The sequence below is a fragment of the Plecotus auritus genome (assembly GCF_963455305.1).
Source record: "Plecotus auritus genome assembly, chromosome: 7".
Classification (NCBI taxonomy): domain Eukaryota; kingdom Metazoa; phylum Chordata; class Mammalia; order Chiroptera; family Vespertilionidae; genus Plecotus; species Plecotus auritus.
Window position 1 is genome coordinate 172,649,782 of NC_137774.1, and position 22,573 is coordinate 172,672,354.

Genomic DNA, 22,573 nt, shown 5'->3' on the forward strand with positions numbered 1-22,573 from the left:
TAACGGTGAGCAGCTGTGTCCTGGCCTCGCTGAAGAGACCTGGCTGTGGAGAATTCTCTTAGAAAGCGACAGGGTAGAAGTCTGGTGTGAAAACTCTCACTGGCAGCTTCGTTTCCTTCCAGAGACCTGCGGAAGAAACCCTGCACGAAGCAGCAGAACCTGGTAACGATTTAAATCTTGTACTTCAAAATCAACCTTTAGACAAAGAACATAAGCAGGCACAAGCATTTTGGCATGTGGCACAGACTACGTAAAACTTGATGGTTTTTCTTGTGTTTAAACATGGAAGCGTTATGTGCTCACACAGAATGGGGTATACAGATGTCGTAGTATAAAATTGCACACTGGAAATTTATATAATGTTATTAACTGATGCTATCCCAATAAATTTAATTTAAAAAGAATTCAATAGGAAAATGTGGTTCAAACTGCATTGAAAACTCAAAATGAAAAAATATTTTATTAAAACACGAGGACTAAATTCTTCAAACAAAGAAAGCCTGAGGAGAGAATCCAGATTAAAGGAGACAAAAGACTTGGGACAATCAAATGCTATATATGATTCTGGGCTGAATCCTGGCTGGATGGAAAGTGTTATAAAGGACATTATTAATCAATGGACAAAATTATGGTTGGTGGGTTAGTTAAGAATATTGTATGTTATGTTAAATTTCTTGAAGTTGATCATCATACTAGGATAATATGAGAGATTTTCTTATTCTTAGGTAATGAACATTGAAATATTTAGGTGTAAGGGACATAAAACACATAGTTTAATCTGAAGTGATTCAGCAAAATATGTGTGTAAATTGAGAATGATAAATCAAATGAGGCAAAATGTTAAAAATGGCTGAATCCGGTTGAAGGGCATATGAGAATCCTTTGTACTATTTTTACAACTTTTCTGTAAATTTGAAAATATTTTCAAATTAAAGCAAAATTAAAAACAAAGAAACAAACAAGGAAGTGGACTGGCTGTTGTTTTGAGAGATGCCATGAGGGTCCCTGAGATCAGTGATGTTAGCAACTCTAAAATCCCAGGATTCTCTACGGCCTTTGTTTCAACGTACCAAAAACATTCGCAATACAATCTCAGAATTCATATACAATTTCTTGCTGAAACTACTTGTGTCTGATAGTTTCACAACTGATGATACGACTATCGGTTCCTAATACCCAAGCTATTAACCCCAATATTTAAAATTGAGCTTCAGGAGTTAACGTGTTATCCAATGATAATTTGCATAGACAAAAGGAAATTCTATTTGTCCCCCATATCATCGGTTGAGGATAATTTGTTATTGCAAGCAATTTTACCCTTCACATTGAATTTCTTGCAGAATGTAATGGTTTTTCAAGAAAGCGCATACGGTCTTCATCTTTTTCTTTGGAAACTACAGATTCTCAGTCCCAAGGAGGTAGGTAGAGTGTAGACTGTGAGTATTTCTGTTATATTTACTCTGAGTATAAAATTTCTAAGAAACTTTTCAAATAGATAATTTTTAAAAGTCTACTGGATAGTGCTTATAATACATGGTTATATGAAAATAGAAGATTGTTTTCATAAAACCATACAGTGAGTACATTCAATTGGTCAACATTGAAAAAAGACTGAAAGGACATAAGCCACAATGTTAGGAATGGTTATTTCAGGTAATGGGATTATGAGTGATTTGGTGTCTTTTGCTATGTTTACAAAGTTTCTGCCTTAAGTATGTATTAGTCTTGTAGGGAAAACAGCCATCCTAATATATAAAGAGCCAGATGCTGTTACGACCGAACAGACGACCGGTCACCATGAAGTGCATGGAGCACCTCTCGGTCTCCCCCCTCCCCCTAGCCCCCGAGCCGCTCGCCATGAGGCTGGGGGTGGCAGCGGGCGGGCCTGGGGACTGTTGAGCGGCAGTGGCAGCGGCGGCAGGCTGCTTCATGGGGCAGCAGTGAGCTTAGCGGAGCTGTCACTGGGCGGCAGTGAGTTGCACAGAGCAGTTGCAGGATGCGGGGAGCCTTGCGGAGCAGTGGCGGGGTGGGGGGAATTTCACGAAGCGTCCAGCCGCGAGCTTTGTGGGGTGGCAGCAAGCTTTGCGGAGCAATCAAGGGGCAGGGGGGAGCCTTGAGGAGCAGTTGTGGGGTGAGGGGAGTTTTGCAGAGCAGTGGCGGGGTGGGGGGAGCCTTGTGGAGCAGTCAAGGGGCCACGAGCATCTCGGAGCATCCTGGGGCGGGGAACTTCACTTAGCATCACAGGGCGGCAGAGGCCAGCGACGGAGGCCAGGCTAGGCATAGGGACCCTAACAGCGCACGATTTTGTGTGCGCTGGGCCTCTAGTTTTCTCATAAGTAACACCTACTTAAATAAGTAGATGTCCACCTTTTAAAAAGACATTTTGTTCTAAGAACGTCATCATATAGTACTGAATTCTGAATAACCAGTGCCTTAGTTTGCCTCTCTTCTACACTCAAAGCACTCTGGTGATTCCTTTTAGAGTTGATTGTGTTGCTCTCTGCCTTGTCATACGGCTATTTATGCTATATCTGCCTCCTCCACTGTAAGTTCCTTGAGATCATCTTCATGCCTGATAGAGTATCTTAACACATTGTGACGGATCACGAGAATTCTCCACTTCATATTACACAGTGTTTTCCAAAGTATCATACTTTAAAAAGATATGAGCTTGTAAGAGCATGTAATAAATAACTTCAAAATGCAATGGGTATTTAATTTTAAAGCGTGCCTTTAACATTTATGTAAAACGTTTTTTGTACTCATTCAATAGAAATGTATCTGGCCACTGGGTAAAGCTAGCAATAAAACTACTGGTCCGCAATGTGTTAAACATGGTGAGCACTCAGAGAGCTTCTAGAACCTTGAGCCTGTCACTCTGACCTTTCCAAATCCATTCTTATTATGATGATCTTTCTTTCTCAGCTGCTATAAAATACTGACCTTTTAGTGGCAAACATAATAGAGATCTTAACAAAGTATGAACAGAAGAACACCTTAAGAACTTTACAGATCCAGACAATACATCTGTTTATTTTTGGAAGAAAGTTTGAACTTGATGATTTTTTTAGGATTTCATGTTTATGATAGCAACATACTGTATAAGGCAGCCCTATAAAAGAACTTGCTTTATTTTACTTATTATTGTCCATGTACATGGTTTATAATACATATAGTTGTATATGCAAAATATACAACTGTACTTTAGATTCTTATTCTAAAGTTATGCTTTAGATTTATATATTTTTTAATTTAATAAATCTTTATTGTTCAGATTATTACAATTATTCCTCTTTTTTCCCCCATAGCTCCCCTCCACCCGGTTCCCACCCCACCCTCTGCCCTTACCCCCCCCCCTCCACTGTCCTCATCCATAGGTGTACGATTTTTGTCCAGTTTCTTCCCACACCCCCCACACCCCTTTCCCCCCGAGAATTGTCAGTCCACTTCCTTTCTATGCCCCTGATTCTATTTTATTCACCAGTTTATTCTGTTCATCAGATTTTTTATTCACTTGATTTTTAGGTTCACTTGTTGATAGACATGTATTTGTTGTTGATAATTTTTATCTTTACCTTTTTCTTCTTCTTCTTCTTCTTAAAGAATACCTTTCAGCATTTCATATAATACTGGTTTGGTGGTGATGAACTCCTTTAGCTTTTTCTTATCTGTGAAGCCCTTTATCTGCCCTTCAATTCTGAATGATAGCTTTGCTGGGTAGAGTAATCTTGGTTGTAGGTTCTTGCTATTCATCACTTTGAATATTTCTTGCCACTCCCATCTGGCCTGCATAGTTTCTGTTGAGAAATCAGCTGACAGTCGTATGGGTGCTCCCTTGTAGGTAATTAACTGTTTTTCTCTTGCTGCTTTTAATATTCTCTCTTTGGGGTTCTTTGGGGTTCTCTGTGCTTCCTGGACTTGTAAGTCTGTTTCTTTCACCAAGTGGGGGAAGTTTTTGGTCATTATTTCTTCAAATAGGTTTTCAGTATCTTGCTCTTCTCTTCCTCTGGCACTCCCATAATTCGGATGTTGGTACGCTTGAAGTTGTCCCAGAGGCTCCTTACACTATCTTCATATTTTTGGATTCTTTTTTCTTTTTGCTTTTCTGGTTGTTTTTTGCTTCTTTGTATTTTAAATCTTTGACTTGATTCTTGCGATCCTCTAGTCTGCCTTTGGATCTCTGTATATTATTTCTTATTTCAGTCAGTGTATGCTTAATTTCTAGTTGGTCCTTTTTCATATCCTTGAGGGTCTCACTAAATTTATCGTCCTTTTCTAGAAAATTCTTGAAAAACCTTATAACCGTGGTTTTGAACTCTATATCCAGTCATTTGCTTTCCTCCATTTCTTTCATTTGTGATCTGTTTCTTTGTTTCCGCATTTTGGCTGCTTCCCTGAGTTGATAGAGTGGCTTTGTGTGGTAGGTGTCCTATAGGGCCCAGTGGCTCAGCGTCCCCAGTTACCTGAGGTGGACACTCTTGGTGCACCCCTTTGTGAACTGTGTGCACAGTCTTGTTGAAGTTAAGCCTTGATTGTTGTTGGTATCACTGGGAGGAATTGACCTCCAGGCCAGTTGGCTGTGAGGATCAGCTGGGTCTATGCTGGGAGAACTTCTGTGCTGGAGACACCCTTATGGGAGAAGACTTGCAAAAGCCTCTGTGCTCAGCTTGAATGGGACAGAGTCTCAGGGCAGAGCAGACAGCATTGGTTTCCTGTCAGCCCTACCCTAATAGGCCCCTGTGTCCCTGTGTCTCAGTGTCCCATGGCAATCGCTGCAAGCACCTCTGAGAGAAAGCTGCCCTCAAGTTCTGCCTGCTGCCAGACAGTCCAGTTTCTCCCCCCAGAGTCTTGCCCAGAACTGGAGTTCAGTGCAGTCAGGAGCTTTTGTCTCCCTCCCACTTGAGAAAGCCAGCCATGCACTCAGTTGCCAGCCCTCTCGTGCACGCGTCTCAGTACCTCTGCCTTCTGCAGTTCCTCTGAGTCTCAGTGTGCTTTTCTCTTTCCTTCTAGTTGTAGAATTTCCACTCAGCCAGCCTTCCTGTGGTTCTGGATGATGTTCGTTTTGTCTTTTAGTTGTAGTTTTGAAATTGTTGTGCGAGGCAGCAGTTCAGGTGTTTACCTATGCTGCCATCTTGGTTTCTCTAGATTTATGCTTTAAAGTTTAGAATATTAATCCTTTTGTACTTTTCATTAATTAAAACATTACTTCCTTTTTATTTGAAATTTATAATGCTTTGCTAAGCATTATAAAAACTATTTTATTTTGCTGAAACCGGTTTGGTTCAGTGGATAGAGCGTCGGCCTGCGGACTGAGGGGTCCCGGGTTCGATTCCAGTCAAGGGCATGTACCTTGGTTGCGGGCATATCCCCAGTGGGGAGTGTGCAGGAGGCAGCTGATCGATGTTTCTCTCTCATCGATGTTTCTAGCTCTCTATCCCTCTCCCTTCCTCTCTGTAGAATATCAATAAAATATATTTAAAAAAAACTATTTTATTTTAATAAAAACTATTTTATTTTAATTAAAGATTTGAAATGGTTGGAATATTTTCTACATTAAAATTATGACTTATATTCTTGGGTGTTTTGTCTCTACTGAACAACCAACTGCCTTTCCAAGGTAAGCTTGCCACTAGAAATAAAAAACCTCCCACAAACTATTCACTTTCTTTTCAGTGATCCTCATGCACCTGGGAACCACCGCATAGTCAAATTAGTGAATTTATATTCTTATTAAGAATTCCAAGCATGACTGAGCAACAGTATGTCAGATACCTTTCAGATACAGAAGAGATGCTTCTAACTCAGTAAGCCCCTGTAAGCCTCACTGACACATTACAGACATTAAGAGGAATGGGGTCCTAATTCCAGAAGATTTGTTTACTGTATTTGTGCACAAAGCAAAGGGATGGCTTTGAGTTAACGAGATAACTGCTTTAATTTTTCTTATTTTAATCAGACCAAAAAAGTCAGATACGCAAAAGGGAAAGAAACCTTCATATCAGTAAGCACCATTCCTTTGTATGTAGTACAGAATATTGGTGGTATTACAACAGAGAAAAATTGCATAATTTTATATGGTCAATTCATTGTTGCTTTTCAAGAATGAAGGTAATAAATACCATTTAATTGAATTTTGAATTATAGAAGCCGTTCTACCCCCAAATTTGTAGCAGGCTATAATACTTTGAAAAAAAGCAATTCTTATTCTTTTCTCATCTCCATTACTCAAATGCTCCAAGGCTTCTGTTTGTGCAACCAGGAGATGATCACTTTGAAATGTATAGTAATTCCGTGCTTGTAGCCACCACCACAGTCTTAGCCCACAGGTGCACTTCTTAGGAAAATAATGTATCACAATGGTTTCACTTCTGTCTTCAGGTATTATTAGAGCAGGGAGAGGGACAGAATTTGCTAACCATTTTTTAACATTCTATCAGGGTTCATTATCAACTTAGATTCTATAATCTGTAGAATTTGCTTCAGCATTCCATTTCATGATTCTAAAGACGGCCTATTCTCTTAATGACCTAATTTTCACTTACATTTATGAGAGCAAACAGAACTGTAGCAAAGCTCATCCCGCCACCACGCATTTTTAGCAGTCAGCGCTCTGCTGTGCACTGCCTCCTACTCTGTTAGTGCGGACACTGACATCTACTGGTGAGTTCCAGGCGAGACTGTTAGAACCCAAATCATAAACGGACCCTAGACTTAAATTTTTCTACATATTTTTTTTCTTACAGTGAAGAAAAACAATGTTTTTATGACACCAACTCTTGTGCAAAGGAATGTTGGCATGAACAGTGCAGAACAAAGTATGTGGTTTCTCTATTATGAAAACCTCAGAAATTACATTTTACCATCTATATTTTAATCTGTGTGTGTGTGTGTGCGTGTGTGTTGGGGGGATGGCGGTAAGGCTGAGTGACAAAACATGAAAGAAGGCATTTGATAAGCCCAGTCCCATGGCCAAAATAAACACTTACTGGGTAAAATCTTGGCTGGAATTACGTAGTAAGCAATTCACTGGCTATTTTGACTTTGAATAGTTAATCATAATCATTAAATTAGTCAAAAAATATGGAGAAAGAAGTATGTCACTTAAGATATATTGACTCTTTAATTCTGTTCCATTAAGGTCCTTTGAAACATTCTGAACGTGTTCTAAGACCTGCTATTTTGCAGCCACCTCTATCTCAAAGGAGTGAAAAAGCAGGACACAATGCACTGGGACACTGCAAGACTAAAGAAAAAGCAGAAAGTAAGGTAAGAGAGCTCTGCCGTGGTAGGATGACCTCAGCCCCCCATCTGTCCATTAGTAGGTTGTGTGGGCCGCACACCAGTCATGAGCACTGGGAGTCATTAGGGGTCGTCTGAGCTTTATGTTGTTGCAGAATCAGCGGCACAGCTGGAGAGCTGCTGGACTAGATAGCAAAGAGCCCTCGGTGACCTTACTCCACATGCCCTCTTACGTTGGAGAGCTGTTCCCCAGAACACGTTTTGTCATGTCTCCGAAGCTGCAAAACTGAGTCCTACAGGACGGAAACCTTGTGGTCTTGTTCCAGTGCCCTGATCCCATGTGAGAATAGGGAAAGCAATGAGGTGCCAGGGGCTGGGAGGCGGAAGTCCAACGTAGGGCAGGGATTTCTGCATCTCCAACTGCTTGGCATCCTAGCGTGGCTTTGCTGGTTTAGGTCACCCCAGGGATCCACTCAGACCCCTTTTCATGGATACCAGGAGCAGGGAACTACCTGCACAGTGTAACTGGGAGGGGTTGGGAAGCCTCTGGAGACGAGAAGAATTCTCTCTTCCGTTGCGATACGTTATTTTCCTAGGAAGTGTGCTGGTGGGCTCAGGACTGTTGTGGGTGGCTGAATCAGGCTTCGTGGACCTTTGAAGGACATACTCATTTTGCTCAGGCCATGTAGACATGGGTTTGGCATCTTCTCTTGCTATAGTTCTAGCTGTTTCCTCCAGTAGCGGGCACTTCAGAGGAATGAGACACAACATCAGTTAGTTGGGATTTAAGAGTTAATTCCACCAGTCGTTTATTTCCAGCTAAACTGTGAGGGTTGGTCCACCTCATTCTGTTTTGTTTTTCCGTACTGAACATAAGGATAGCAACACATGGAGTGTTAAAAAATACCAGTGAGTTCATCAATTCAGTGAAAAGAAATCAAGTTGGTAGTAATCCTACTTCTGCTACTATCTATGTTTGCATTCTTGGAAAAAGCACCCAACCTTTTCTTTCTATTAGTGAAGTGAGGGAGTTGAACTTAGTCAACATTTGCCAACATTTTTATATTTCTAAATCTTTTTTTTTGGTAAAATATGATTTCATGAGACCCATTGTAAGTTAAAAAAACATTTTATTATTTTTGCATGGTTTATGATGTGATTTTTAAGTAACACATGTTTTAAATTTTAAATCAGTATATTATTAAAAGTTTCCATTTCTAATAATAATCACATATTACTTAAAAGCTTTTATTTATTTACGAAGCGATGCATGTTAATGTTTTAAAAGTTTATAAGAAAAAAATACGTGTTGACTAATTCTAAAATGTTATTATATTGCATTTGATTTTGTAACAGCATCCATAAATAATAGATTTTAAAAAAAGTAGATGAATATTTATTCTTCGGCATCTTTTTTAAAATCTTAATTGCATATTTAAATAATAAAATATAATATATTTCTTTCATTTTCTTCCTAAGTGATTAAGCATAAGGGAAAATTTCAGGCTATTGTTTGTAAGCATTTCTTCTTGAACAACTCATGAAGGTTATGAATAGAACTTACTCTTCATTAGTGAAAAGCCTAATTGGATATGCCCATCATTTTCTATTTAATGATGACCTCTGGACATCTAAAGAAAAGCTAAATGCTATGTAAGAATTCTGACAAAATAGATGTAATTTATAGATGTAGTGAAAATCACTCCTAGGTGAATTTTATAGAACCATTATTTTCATGTTCCTTAGTAACTTGTATATCAAAATCAGAAAAATTTTTATACATCTTGTCATTAATCAGTGGTCACTTATTGTGTATAATTTAAACCATATATGCCTAATAAAACTATTTTAAGCAAAAACTATTTTAAGCAATGTAAGAGTAAAATCTGTGATTTTGGCTGAGTGATGAATCCTCTGCGCGACTGAGTCATGAACATATATTTTGATTGTTGCTAACCAATGATGCATAGTCTCTTGATACATATTTCTCAGCTCTCAAATTCTGTTATAATGGAGGAACTACTCAAAATTATTTCTATTGGTTGATACAAGATTAAAGTAGAAACAGACCCCATCTGTCTTTATTTTATTTATTTATTTGATGGAAATATTTATTTTTTTATTTTTATTTATTTCAGAGAGCAAGGGAGAGGGAGATAGAAACGTCAATGATGAGAGAGAATCCTTGATTGGCTACCTCCAGCATGCCCCACACTGGGGATTTATTTTTTAATATATTTTTACTAGAGGCCCGATGCACGAAATTCGTGCAAGAGTAGGCCTTCCTTCCCCCGGCTGTCAGCACCACCCCGGCTTCCCTCTGGCACCCGGACCTGGGCTTCCCTTGCAGCCCTGGCTTTGTCTGGAAGGTCGTCTGGGAGGACATCTGGTCTAATTAGCATATTATGCTTTTATTATTATAGATTGATTTCCAAGAGGAAGGGAGAGAATCATTGATCGGCTGCCTCCTGCATGCCCCACACTGGGGATTGAGCCTGCAACCCGGGCATGTGCCCCGACTGGGACTCGAACCATGGTTCATAAGTCAAAGCTCAACTATTGAGCCATGCTGGCCAGGCCCACCTGCCTTTAAAGACATGAACTCCCTACCACATCTCTGGTAGGGGAAGGAAGGTGTCCACAAAACATTGGAGACACTAGATCTGATCTTTTAGGGCTCCTTCCAGTTCTAAAAGTGCCCACGCCCTCATTTATGCATTAACACATATGTACATATGCACATTACTAATTGATTCAGTTACCAGTCCAATGTTCCTAGGTGAAGAGATGGAGTTTCCTCCCACATTGATTGGATGGTGGTGATGGTGAAACTCTTAGTTGCTTCCAGGGATTAAATAAACCAGAAAGCTAGATTTACTAACCTAGAAATGAGATTAACTCCATTGGCTAAAAAAGGAACAAAAGGAGTGGGATTTCTGAAATATTAGGACCAAGTGTATACAGACCCAGGCTCAAACATCAGCCCCATTCCTGGTTGTCCAGGCCTAGCCAAGTTGTTTGAACTCGTTAGGTTATTCACACATCTGGGAAATGTGAATAATAAATAATAGGTGTACAAAGTGTATAGAGTTGCTGTGAACAGAGAATGCGATAGTGTACATATAATGCTCAGGGAAGTACTTGAATACAGTAAATTTTTAATACATTTAATTGTAACTATTATTTCCTTATCTGATGCTGCCATAGGAAGCAATTTAAATGAACTTTTTGATGGATTTCTTTTCGTTCAGATTTCTGAGAACTCCTGTTTGCTAAATGAAAATTTGCCAAGTGCCGGAATTTCAATCCAGCTGTCTACCAACCAGATTCTTTTGGGTGCCGCACCAGGAGGGTGAGTGCTGTTCCTTCACTGTTGCTTTCTTTTATCGTTATAACCATTTACAGAAAATAATTTTCTGGCATCGTAGAGATAAATTGTCAATATTTCTGTTTGAAAGAAGACTTTATAAAGAACACAGTTTAAAATGCTTTTCAAAATGTCTCTAATATTGCAATATCATTAATATTGGATTGTATCATATATATAGGATGGAATATTTATATATATAATGGAATATTACTAGACCATAAAAAAGAACGAAATCTTACCATTTGTGAAGCATGGATGAAGCTAAAGGGTATTATGCTAAATGAAATAAGCCAGTCAGAAAAAGACAAATACCATATGATTTCACTTATGTGTGGAATTTAAAGAACAATATAAATGAATAAACAAAACAGAAACAGATTCATAGTTACAGAGAACAGACCGACGGTTGCTAGAGGGGAGGGGAATTGGGAGATGGGTGAAAAAGGGGAAGGGATTGAGAAGTACAGATTGGTAATTAAAAATTAGTCAAGGGGATGTAAAGCACAGCATAGGGAATATAGTCAGTAATACTCTAATAACTATGTATGGTGCCAGGTGGGTTCTGGAAATATCAGGAGGAGTACTTTGTAAAGTATATTATCGTCTAATTACTATGCTTTACATCTGACACTAATACAAAATAATATTAAATGTAAACTATAATTGAAAAAAATTTTAAATTAAGAAATGAAAAAAGTCAATCATTGATGAAAGGAGGAAAAAGCAATAGTTATAGCAAAAAGAAGCTATTACACATAAATAAAATAGCAAATCCTTATTTCTTTTTTCAGATGTCAACCAAATGAAGATAAGTATTCTTTTAAAAGCTGCAGTTCTGACTTCGTTTTTGGAGAAAACATGGTAGAAAGAGTTTTGGTAAGATTTTGGCAAATGTTCTCTTATTATGTAGAGAGCTGTCACTTCAAATTTCTGAAGACAAATTAGTTAAAATAATGTTACACTGGAGCATACTCTTTAACTCCTGGGTTCAAAGGCACGTTTTCTTTCTTTAACTGGGAAGAGTCTCCTGGGAAGCTAGTTTTCGATGTGAGAATAATAGACAGGAACCCACAGAGGAAGAGAATTGTATAATTATAACATTATTACTGATGAGTAATATTAAATAGTTCTTGACTCGTGTTAACCCAAAGGTACCCAAGGAAATCCCAGAATTACCTGTAATAGTTACTAGGTGTACCAGTTAATAATGCGGATTTTTTTCAATCGATGGAGTTATACATATGTTGATATATATGCGATTTGATATGTATGCTATTTTATTGTATTGACAGCAAGCTTCAAAACTTCATATGTCAAATTTGCTGAAGGTGTTAACATCATAGATATTTTTACGCTTAAAAATGTCGAATTTTGTGCCGAAAAAAGAGCATTTGTGGGACATTTTAATTCATTACTTTATTTTGAAGAAAAGTGCTGCTGAAAGTTATCATATACTTAGGGAAGCTTATGGTGAACATGCTCCATCTCAAGATACTTGTGAACACTGGTTTAAACACTTTAAAAGTGGTGATTTCGATGTGAAAGACAAAGAACGTCCAGGTCAACCAAAAAAGTTTGAAGACCAACTATTACAAGCATTATTGGATGAAGATGCATGTCAGACTCAAAAACAACTTGCAGAAAGATTAAATGTTGCTCAGCAAACAATTTCCGATAGTTTACAAGCAATGGGAAAGATTTTAAAGGAAGGAAAATGGGTGCCACATCAACTGAACAAAAGACAAATGGGAAACCGAAAAGTCATCAGTAAAATGTTGCTTCAACGACATGAAAGAAAGTCTTTTTTGCATCGAATTGTGACTGGCGATGAAAAGTGGATTTATTTTGAGAATCCCAAATGCACAAAATCATGGGTTGATTCAGGTCAACCATCAACACCGACTGCAAGGCCACATTGCTTCGGAAAGCAGACAATGCTCTGAGTTTGGTGGGATCAGGAAGGTGTGGTATATTATGAGCTCAAACCAGGTGAAATCGTTAATACTGATCGCTACCAACAACAAATAATCAATTTGAACCACGCTTTGATCGTGAAATGACCAGAATGTGCCAGAAGACACGGCAAAGTAATTTTGCTTCATGATAATGCACCATCACACACTTCAAAACCAGTTAAAGACACGTTAAAAGATCTTGCCTGGGAGGTATTAACCCACCCACTATATTCACCAGACCTTGCTCCTTCAGATTACCACTTATTCTGATCAATGGCACACGCACTTTCTGAGCAGCACCTCAAAACGTACGAAGAAGTGGAAAACTGGGTCTCTGAATGGTTTGCCTCAAAACAAGAAAAGTTCTATTGGGATGGTATCCACAAATTACCTAGAGATGGGGGAAATGTGTAGCTAGCGATGGACATTACTTTGAATAAAGGACTTTTGATGTTTCTCTTGAAATTATCGTGTTTTCTTTGATTACAATACCTGCATTATTAACCGGTGCAGCTAGTAGATAAGTTCAACTGGTAATGACATCTTAATATCATTTTTCAATAGCATTTTTTTTGTAATAAGATGTATTTAAAATTGTTTGCCAATTTTTTTCTCATTAGCCTTAACCTTTCCCTTCAAGGTCTTACTTTGAAAAGTGTTACTGTAACGTATTTGGGTCTAGCTTTAAGAGGAAAATCACTTGCCTGGGGGAATATACGTGCCAAGTGGCGACCCTGAACTGTCATTACTGCCCGCTTTATTCACTGTTGAGTATCCTGCATGAGGCAGTTGCTGCTCTGCCCTCCTTAGGGTATGTCTCTAAGACAGCATCATCTGGGGGAGGGGGTGTTATAGCAAAGTGAAAGCTATGGACCAGGTGAGCCTGTGCTTTAATCTAGTCCAGTGGTCGGCAAACTCATTAGTCAACAGAGCCAAATATCAACAGTACAACGATTGAAATTTCTTTTGAGAGCCAAATTTTTTAAACTTAAACTTCTTCTAACGCCACTTCTTCAAAATAGACTCGCCCAGGCCGTGGTATTTTGTGGAAGAGCCACACTCAAGGGACCAAAGAGCCGCCTGTGGCTCGCGAGCCACAGTTTCCTGACCACTGATCTAGTCCATCCCATCTGCATACTCTTCCCAGCTTTTACCCAGACAAGAATCTTGGCTAAGATAGGCCTCGGTGGCTAGCTTGCCTTATGGGCTGCTAGTTACAGGGAGGACCCAAGGAGGCTGTAGAGATTTAAAAACCCATGAAAGGGCTCAGATTAATAGAAAGACCAACTCATGAGGCCAGTTTATTCCAAGATTTTTAGGGCTTCCACAAATCAGTCCCTTTTACGATCTCCTTTATTCCATACCTCAGGCTAAATCCCAATCCCAAGAGCAGTTAGCATAGCTTTCTAGTTTAGAGGTGTCCTTTGGTCCCTCCCAAAATGAAGGTCAACACCTGCGTTCCCAGAGCTGGTGACCCACACCTTTGCATCTGAGCCAGAATGGACCAACTTCCAGAGTGAAGCTCCAGGCAATATATTTAGGGATATTTACTCCATAACATTTAGTCCTAAATTTGACACCAGATTAGCTTCTGTAAGATGTCACTGACAAAAATAAAGTATTTTATTAGCATTCAACTCAATGTAACAAAGGTATTGTGTTCTTATGATATACTAGTGATTGGGTGCATGGAATTCGTGCACATTAAAAGGGAATTAATTAGAGGAAATAATTTAATACTGCTATTTGCCCTTTCTCTATAATAGAAGTGTCAGAGATGAAAGAAAATTAGTAAAATGTATATGAAAACCTTCCTCCTGTCAGAATCTGGGGCTCACCATGGGACCCAGAGTCAAGTCCCTGCCCACCCACGTGAGACCCAGACCCGGCCACCCCCACCCCACATTGAGCTAGATCCAGACCCAGCCAGTCCCACCCTTGTCAAGCCCTGCAGGTCAGGGGGCGTAGCCTCAGGTCCCCTGGCCCAGCGCCAGGACAGGGGGTGTGGCCTGAGGCCCCCCAGCCCAGACTGGGGTGGGGGGCGTGCCTTGAGGTCCTCTGTCAAACCCCACCAGGTGGGGGACATGGCCTGAGATCCCCTGTCAAGCCCTACTGGGTGGGGGGCATGGTGTGAGGTCCCCCATCAAGCCCCGCCAGGTGAGGGGGGCACAGCCTCAGGTCCCCTGGCACAGCAACAGGAAGGGGGTTGCAGCCTTAGGTCCCCCATCAAGCCCCGCTGGGTGGGGACGCGACTTGAGTTCCTCCGACCCAGCACTGGGGGTGCACCTTGAGGTCCCCTGTCAAGCCCTGCTGGGTGGGGGGCAGCCTCAGGTCCCCCGGCCCAGCACCAGGAGGGAGGTGCACCTTGAGGTCCCCCATCAAGCCCTGCTGGGTGGGGGCCATGGCCTGAGGTCCCCTGTCAAGCCCAGCCAGGCAGGGGGGCACAGCCTCAGGTCCTCTGGCCCGGTGCCAGGGTGGGGGGTGTGGCCTGAAGTCCCCTGTCAAGCCCCACCTGGTGGGGGGTGTGGCCTCAGGTCTCCTGGCCTGGCACTGGGGCAGGGGGTGCCAGGGTGGGGGCCATGGCCTGAGGTCCCCTGTCAAGCCCTGCCAGGTGGGGGGCGTGGCCTGAGGTCCCCTGTCAAGCCCCACGGGGGCAGGGGAGGGGTAGCCTCAGGGCCCTGCTGATTGCTCATTAAGGCTCCTTATGGGAACTTGGCCTCAGCTGTGGGTGCAGCCATCTTTGTGACGGACTGATGGTCAATTAGCATATCCCCTCTTCATTAGATAGGATAAAGCATTGGCGTCGATCTTCAGTTTGCCTGCATATTAGCTATCTGGTGAGACTTTCCAGTATTTTTATGCCTGGAGATCTCCCTAACCCAAACCAACCATATCAGAATCTCTTGGTTGCGGCCAGGTGTCAGGCGATTCTAATATACAGCCAGGCTTGAAACTTGCATGAGACAGAGATACTATACCAAGGACCTAATCAGGATTGCAGATTTACTTTGAGGAGGCACTTGTGCACTTTCCTAGGGGCACTTTACATTTGGTTTACGAAAGAATCTGCGCTTCCTGTGTTATTGATAACATCCTACCGATAGGAGCAACAGAGAAACTTGTATTTGTCTTCTGGTTAATCCTGTGATCCCTTGGCCTAGTGATTTGGGGGCTAGTATATCCTTCTGACTGGTTAGCCGACCATGTGCTCTTAGAGTTAGTCATTAAGCTTTCTGTGCCTTAAATTTTCTTAAAATGAATTATACCCGTCTCTACCAGTTTTAACAGAATATCTTGATGTCCAGGTAATAATGTGAACGAATCTTGAGTTTATATGGGAAATGATATAAACCTGAGTATCATTTCAGTTTTCCCTGTTCTGCAGGGGGCTATACAGAATCATAAATGGTAGGGAACTACTCAGGCCTTTTCACACAGGCCTTGATTACAACACGGGTGCAAAGACCCATTGTTGGCAAAAGCTGATGGGAGGGAAACTAAGGTTGTTTCTATGAAGATGATCTCTGAGACAGCTCAGTGGGTTCTCTGGATAATTTTATCATTATTATCATTATTATTTTTAATCCTCACCACAGGATATGTTCATTGATTTTAGAAAGGAATAAGGAGAGCAAAGAGGGGAGGCACATCAGTGTGAGAGAGAAACATTGATTGTTGGCCTCCCATACGTGCCCCTACAGGGGATTGAACCTGCAACCTAAGTATGTGCCCTGACTAGGAATTGAACAACTGAGCCACCCAGACAGGGCGATGATGATGATGATGATGATGATGATGATGATGATGATGATGATTAATTATTATTATTATGTTTTAATGCTGTGGATAGAGACAGCGGATTGCTGGGCATACTGAAATACCTTGAAATAGATAATAGCTGTACCTCCCTGTAGGTACCAGGTTAGTCTGGCGGTAGCATGGAGCAGCTGTTACCTCCTTTGGGGCCTCTAAAACTTCTCACGTTGTCCCTGGAACCAGATCCCACCCAAGCAGGCTGGCGGTCACCGGGCTATGCTTCCTGGTGATCAGGACCAAGGTCCCGCAAGGATAGGGGGGCACTTCCTGTGCAGCACGGAGGGAGCCCAAACAAAAACACAGCAGTTTTGTTTAACACAGAAGAACAAAGATATCCTTGGGCTTCCTGCAAATGTAAGAGGGTAAAATGAAGTAATGCATCTTTCCCCCCCTAGGGCATGCAAAAACTCACCCAGCCGCAACCTGAAAATGATGCCCAAGCCAAGGAAAAGCCATTCAAATGCACTCTAACATTTCCTATCAACCCTCCAAACGCAGGTAAGAATTATTTCACTTGTAAAACTTTTGGTTTGACTAGTTTATTTCCTGTTTCCCCATGTCATTTGTTTAACATCTATAAAATACAAAAACAATAGTCCAGTATTTTCAAATTTGTTGGTAAAGAATCAAGCATGTACATATAGTTACATGATATAGAAGCTTTTTAAAGTTTTTGACTTAACGACATGGCAAATCATTAAAGAGGTTTACTTAACCTGAAGAACTTGGGTTTTTTGGAAACACTCATTGTTATAAAAAAGTGGAAGAGGTGCATTTAATAGGGGCAACAAAGAATGTTCACACTAGAAAAAAATGGGGCCTTTTATGTGTTTCCCCCCGTTTTCACTCAGGAACAGACGCTATTAAAAATATATCCCTGATTGAATCAGCTGCTGCTCTCTCTTCCAAATCATCACCAAAATGCTTGCTGAAGAAAATTGATGTAATAACAGGGGAGGAAGCAGAATATAATGTGCTAAAGGTCTGTATATCATATATTGCTCTTTACAGATATAAAGTAGCCCTTACAGGTATAAAGTTATCAACAGGGACATGTTTTTTAAAAAGACAGAAGTATACTTTTTAAGAAAACTGAGCTGCTTAAATAAAAATGTTGGACAATTCCAAAAATTAAACCACTATTTTGTTGTATTCTTACGCTTGTGCACATAACTTGCAGAAAAATGGGTTATTGGGTTTATAACTATTCACATGAGGAAGCAGACAGCTCAGGACCCTTTCTTAATATGACTTCGACCTAAGTTGTACCCTCTTCACCCTGCTTGTCTAATCAGTGCCATTATCATAGGATTTAAAATTTTAACTTACACAGAGGCTTTAAAGTGCTGATAAGATGAATTTATTTTAGTTCAAGAGAGTGAAAGCATTTTGTTTTCCTTTTGAAAGTTTGTAAGTTCTGAATTTCATATAAATCAAAACTTTCACAGATGCATCTGTCTCCATCAGGTTTGAACGTGGAGTGGTCTAGGTATCAGCCCAGGCATATGAAGTGTAATTACTACAACTTGATCATCTTTCAACAAGGCACGGGTTTCCCTTAGTCTGTCCACATCTGCTCTTCCTCCTTTCCTCTTCTCCCCCACAGTCTGCTAATACGTTTACTGTACAAGTGTGTCCCAAAGCGTAACCCCGGATCAGATTAGCCCTAGACTGTGGAAGTGATTGTGACGGGTGAGACCCTGGCCTGCTGTATTTCCAACAAGTCGTCCAGGTGACTCACACACACAGTGACGTTTGAGAGCCGCTGGTATTTTAAATCACAGTAGGGTACTCTGGTATCACATCTTAGTGCTCATGCTCTAGTCTTTAAAACATTTAAAGCATACAAATATTTCCATGATTGCTTTACCTTCAAACAAATTACATAGCTCAAATAGCATTAAGTTTACTTTAAAAGTTGATGTTTATATAGATATACATGGAGGGGCAAAAGTAGGTTTACAGTTGTTCAAATGGAAAATAACACAATAATTAATAAGTAATAATATAAGAATAAACTCTATTTCATGTATGTACTCACAACTATAAACCTACTTTTACCACATCATGTATTGTTAAGTGAAAAAGCAAGATACAGAAAGGAGTATGCTATTCTACCATTTACAGGGAAAAAAAGGGGAACATATAATGTATTGTCATATATATATATCTATACTTATATATGGAAGAATTAACAAAATATTAGCAAAAGTGATTACTGATACAGGAGGTAGAAAGTACAAATGGGAAACTAGGTTTGGGGAGGGACTTCTCACTTTGTACATCTTGCTTTTTAAAAAATCTTTATTGTTGAAAGTATTACGTAAGTCCTCCCTTTTCTCCCATCTTCTTGCTTTTTGATGTTTGAACTGTTAAAAACTAGTATGTTTGTAAAGTTAAATAATATTTAAGTTTAAATAACATTTTAAAACTGATGTGTAAATCATTAACGAAGGTTATTCTGGTAAAAGATCAAACAAATAAAAGTATAGGGAGGGATTTGAAGAAACTTTCTATATGTTTGACATTTTAAAATATTGCCCTTCAGATCAACTGCAAGCTTTTTGTGTTCAACAAAACCACCCCGTCCTGGACTGAAAGGGGCCGGGGAGCTCTGAGACTGAATGACACAGCTGGCAGTGACCGTGGGGCCTTCCAGTCAAGACTAAGTAAGGGATCCTCTGGGGAAGCAGGATGTTATGTCTCAGGGTAAAACCTCCAATGTAGGTGCAAATCATTGCCTGGAGATGTGTCATAAAGTACGTCAAGAAACCAGACTGTTGAAAACAAGGTTGTTTCCAATGTGCCATAGGGGCTTCCTGGTTAGAGTAGGCTCTTCTGTCAGAGGACACTGATTCCAGTTCTGGCTCCGCACTGACTAACTGGTGACCTCAGACAAGTTAGTTGACCACTCTGCCCAGTGGTATCATTTTAAAAGGGGGATAATGGCCCCGGCCACGTAGCTCAGTTGGTAAGACTGGTGTCCCCATACATCAAGGTTGCAGGTTTGATCCTTGGTCAAGGCACATAGAAGAAGCAACCGATGAATGAATAAATAAGTGGAACAACAAATTGATGTTTCTCTTTCTCTCTCTCTCTCTCTCTCTCTCTCTCTCCCTCTCTCCCTAAATCAATAAATGAAAATTTAATAATAGTCCATAACTTGATTGTGAGAATTCAGTGAGATAATGCATGTAAAGTACCCATGAAGGAGCCCGCCACATACCTAAATAGCAATCCATTATTATTTAAAGGAATATGATACAAATTATTTAAAAAGTGAACATAGTTTTCCTAAAAAAGAATATTTACCCTATAATTTACAATGCCATTCATAGCATGGTGTGTGGGTTGGGATGAAGGGTCAGTGTCCAAGGAAATAAAGGTGTGTAGTTATTGAATCCTGCAGACTGAGTGATGGTTAGAATCTGGAGTCAGTCACACTGAAAGACTCAGGAGGTTTTTGGCATCTGAGAGGCACATTGGCCCTCATTCAGAGGCCCAAACTTAAAGTGAGCCCACACGGAGATCTGTGGTAGGGGGGATAGGTTTGGTTGACTGTTCAATACTAGCCAGTAAGAGCTGTGGAGGAGACCACAGATTGAAGTTGGATCTAAGTGTATGCATGGCCGAAACCGGTTTGGCTCAGTGGATAGAGCGTCGGCCTGCAGACTGAAGGGTCCCGGGTTCGATTCCGGTCAAGGGCATGTACCTTGGCTGCAGGCACATCCCCAGTAGGGGGTGTGCAGGAGGCAGCTGATCGATGTTTCTCTCTCATTGATGTTTCTAGCTTTCTATCCCTCTCCTTTCCTCTCTGTAAAATACCAATAAAATATATTTAAAAAAAAATAAGTGTATGCATGTTTGTTGAGTTTCAGATATCAAGCTCAACAAATGGGTAAGGAATAGAATTCAGACTAGGAGAATAGAAACAGTGTCTTCAGTTCTGTAATTGGCAAACAGGTTTCTAAGTATTATTCCCAAGGCAGGTGCTGGTTGTTTTTCTACTTTGGTTTGATTTCACTCCTTCCACCGCCTGCCAAAAGAACCACAAAACAACCTTTAAAAAAAAAAAAATTATACAGGACATACAAGTTCATTATAGAAGACAGAAAATATGGATCAACAGAAAGAAAGAAAATCACTCATAGGTCTATCTTCCTGTGATAGCTTCTGTTTATAATACATATTCTTCTAGACTTTGTTCTCTATCTACATGAATGTATACATATATTGAAAAAGGTGTGTTTCATGGTGTTCATATTGCTTTGCAACTGGATTTCTTCTTGTTTACATAGTATATACCATGATCACTTTTCTACATCAATAATTCTCTTTTCTTCAGTCTTTTTTTAAAAACATACATATATATATGTATTTCAGAGAGGAAGGAGAGGAAAGGAGATAGAAACATCAATGATGAGAGAGAATCATTGATTGGCTGCCTCCTGCATGCTCCACTGAGGATGGAGCCTGCAACCTGGGCATGTGAATCAAACTGTGACCTCCTGGTTCATAGGTCCAAGCTCAGTCACTGAGCCACGCCAGCTGGGCCTCTTCAGTCTACTTAATGGGTTCATAATACCTTGAATAGCTGTGCCATCATTTATTTAACTCATTCTATTTTTTAATTCCATTTCAGTTTTCTCTATTTTAAACAATTTTTGAGTAAATTCTTCAGAACACTAGGTCCTCGAAGGAGTTCTAAAATTTTAATCATTTTTAATATTATAGTAAAAATATATAATTCCAGCATTTTAACCAAAAAAAAAGAAGAAAATTCTTTAACATAATAAAGTTCAATTTGAAAACCAAGTTATAATCTAGTCAAACTTAATCGTGAAAATACAATCTGAAAAATAAGCATAAGATTTACTTTGCTTTCAATATGGGGAATTCCCCTGGAAGGGTAAGAAATCAGCTCTTCTGTAGTCTGATGTATTCACCTTCCTGTTTCAGTTATGCGCAATCAAGGCAGCCTGAGGCTGGTTCTCAACAGCAAACTCTGGACTCAAATGGAGATTCAAAGAGCGAACCAGCGAAATTTACGAATAACAGCTACTGATTTAGAAGACTATAGCATCAAAGTGTTTTTAATTCAGGTAAGCGATAAATTTCAGTGATAGAGGATTACCCACCCTACTATATTTATAGATCTCTGCAATTACTCATTTGTGTTGTTGTTTTTTTCCATTTTATTTATTTATTTTTAAATATATTTTATTGATTTTTTACAGAGAGGAAGGGAGAGGGATAGAGAGTTAGAAACATCGATGAGAAAGAAACATCGATCAGCTGCCTCCTGCACACCCCCTACTAGGGATGTGCCCGCAACCAAGGTACATGCCCTTGACCAGAATTGAACCTGGGACCCTTCAGTCCACAGGCCGATGCTCTATCCATTGAGCCAAGCCGGTTAGGGCTTTTTTTCCATTTTATTGTGTAACCTGTACCATTGGCAAAAAATCAGCCATTCACTTCGGTTGTTTACAGTCTGATATAAGACCTACATTTTACATGGAATTTAGAAATTAACACCTAAATCTAGAGTAATCAACTGGTACCTGTCCCAAGATATTTTTATTGATATAAGCCGTCGAACCTCTATATTTTTCTTCACTATTGAAATTACCTCAACAATCTTACTAAGTTACCAAAGGGACGACTGTCCAGAAGCTAGCAAAGTCCACAGCCTGATGCTCATACTGAATGCTGAAATGGAGACGGCTTTGGGATCACAGGGAAGGGATAAGGGAGAAATGGAAAAACACAGGGCTGGCGCGTTAGCCAGTCCAACAGCAAATTCCAGTTCTGGACATGAGTCAGTCTCCAAGGTAACAGGAGGGAGCACAGCTTCAGCTCTTTTCCTGCAAAGGGAATGCTTGACCTTACATAGAAGATATCCGGGCACAAGAGAGAGAGCTGGCAGGAATCAGGTCAGCAAAAAGGCTGGGTCTCCCCTCTGGGCTGAGACCCAGGAGAAAACTGAGGACCCAGGTGGCTCGGGCAGAAGCAGCAGTACAAGTGGCTTGGCTTGCACAGACCAATGAAAAAAATGTTGGCAAGTGACCATTGATGAAAACCCAAAGGTTTTATTAATTAACAGTAAGTACAATGTTAGGTGTAAGTGATGTAGCGTATTAAGATGCTAGAGTAAGATGATGCCCCACCCTGTTCACCATGGAGGGAGCTG

General features: G+C 40.2%; 1 protein-coding gene across 2 annotated transcripts in view; it reads left to right on the forward strand.

Moving 5' to 3' along the window:
• Positions 1-22,573, forward strand: part of RANBP3L (RAN binding protein 3 like) — a 45,659-nt gene that overhangs the window by 17,643 nt on the left and 5,443 nt on the right. The window contains exons 3-12 of one of the 2 annotated variants that reach the window (XM_080679059.1): positions 123-162; positions 1,341-1,418; positions 6,744-6,815; positions 7,139-7,266; positions 10,491-10,591; positions 11,401-11,485; positions 16,776-16,878; positions 17,232-17,362; positions 18,929-19,049; positions 21,340-21,482. In XM_080679059.1, the coding sequence (XP_080535185.1) occupies positions 123-162; positions 1,341-1,418; positions 6,744-6,815; positions 7,139-7,266; positions 10,491-10,591; positions 11,401-11,485; positions 16,776-16,878; positions 17,232-17,362; positions 18,929-19,049; positions 21,340-21,482 (1,002 nt within the window). The remainder of the gene's footprint in view (positions 1-122; positions 163-1,340; positions 1,419-6,743; positions 6,816-7,138; positions 7,267-10,490; positions 10,592-11,400; positions 11,486-16,775; positions 16,879-17,231; positions 17,363-18,928; positions 19,050-21,339; positions 21,483-22,573) is intronic. The other variant, XM_080679060.1, reaches the window with a different exon arrangement.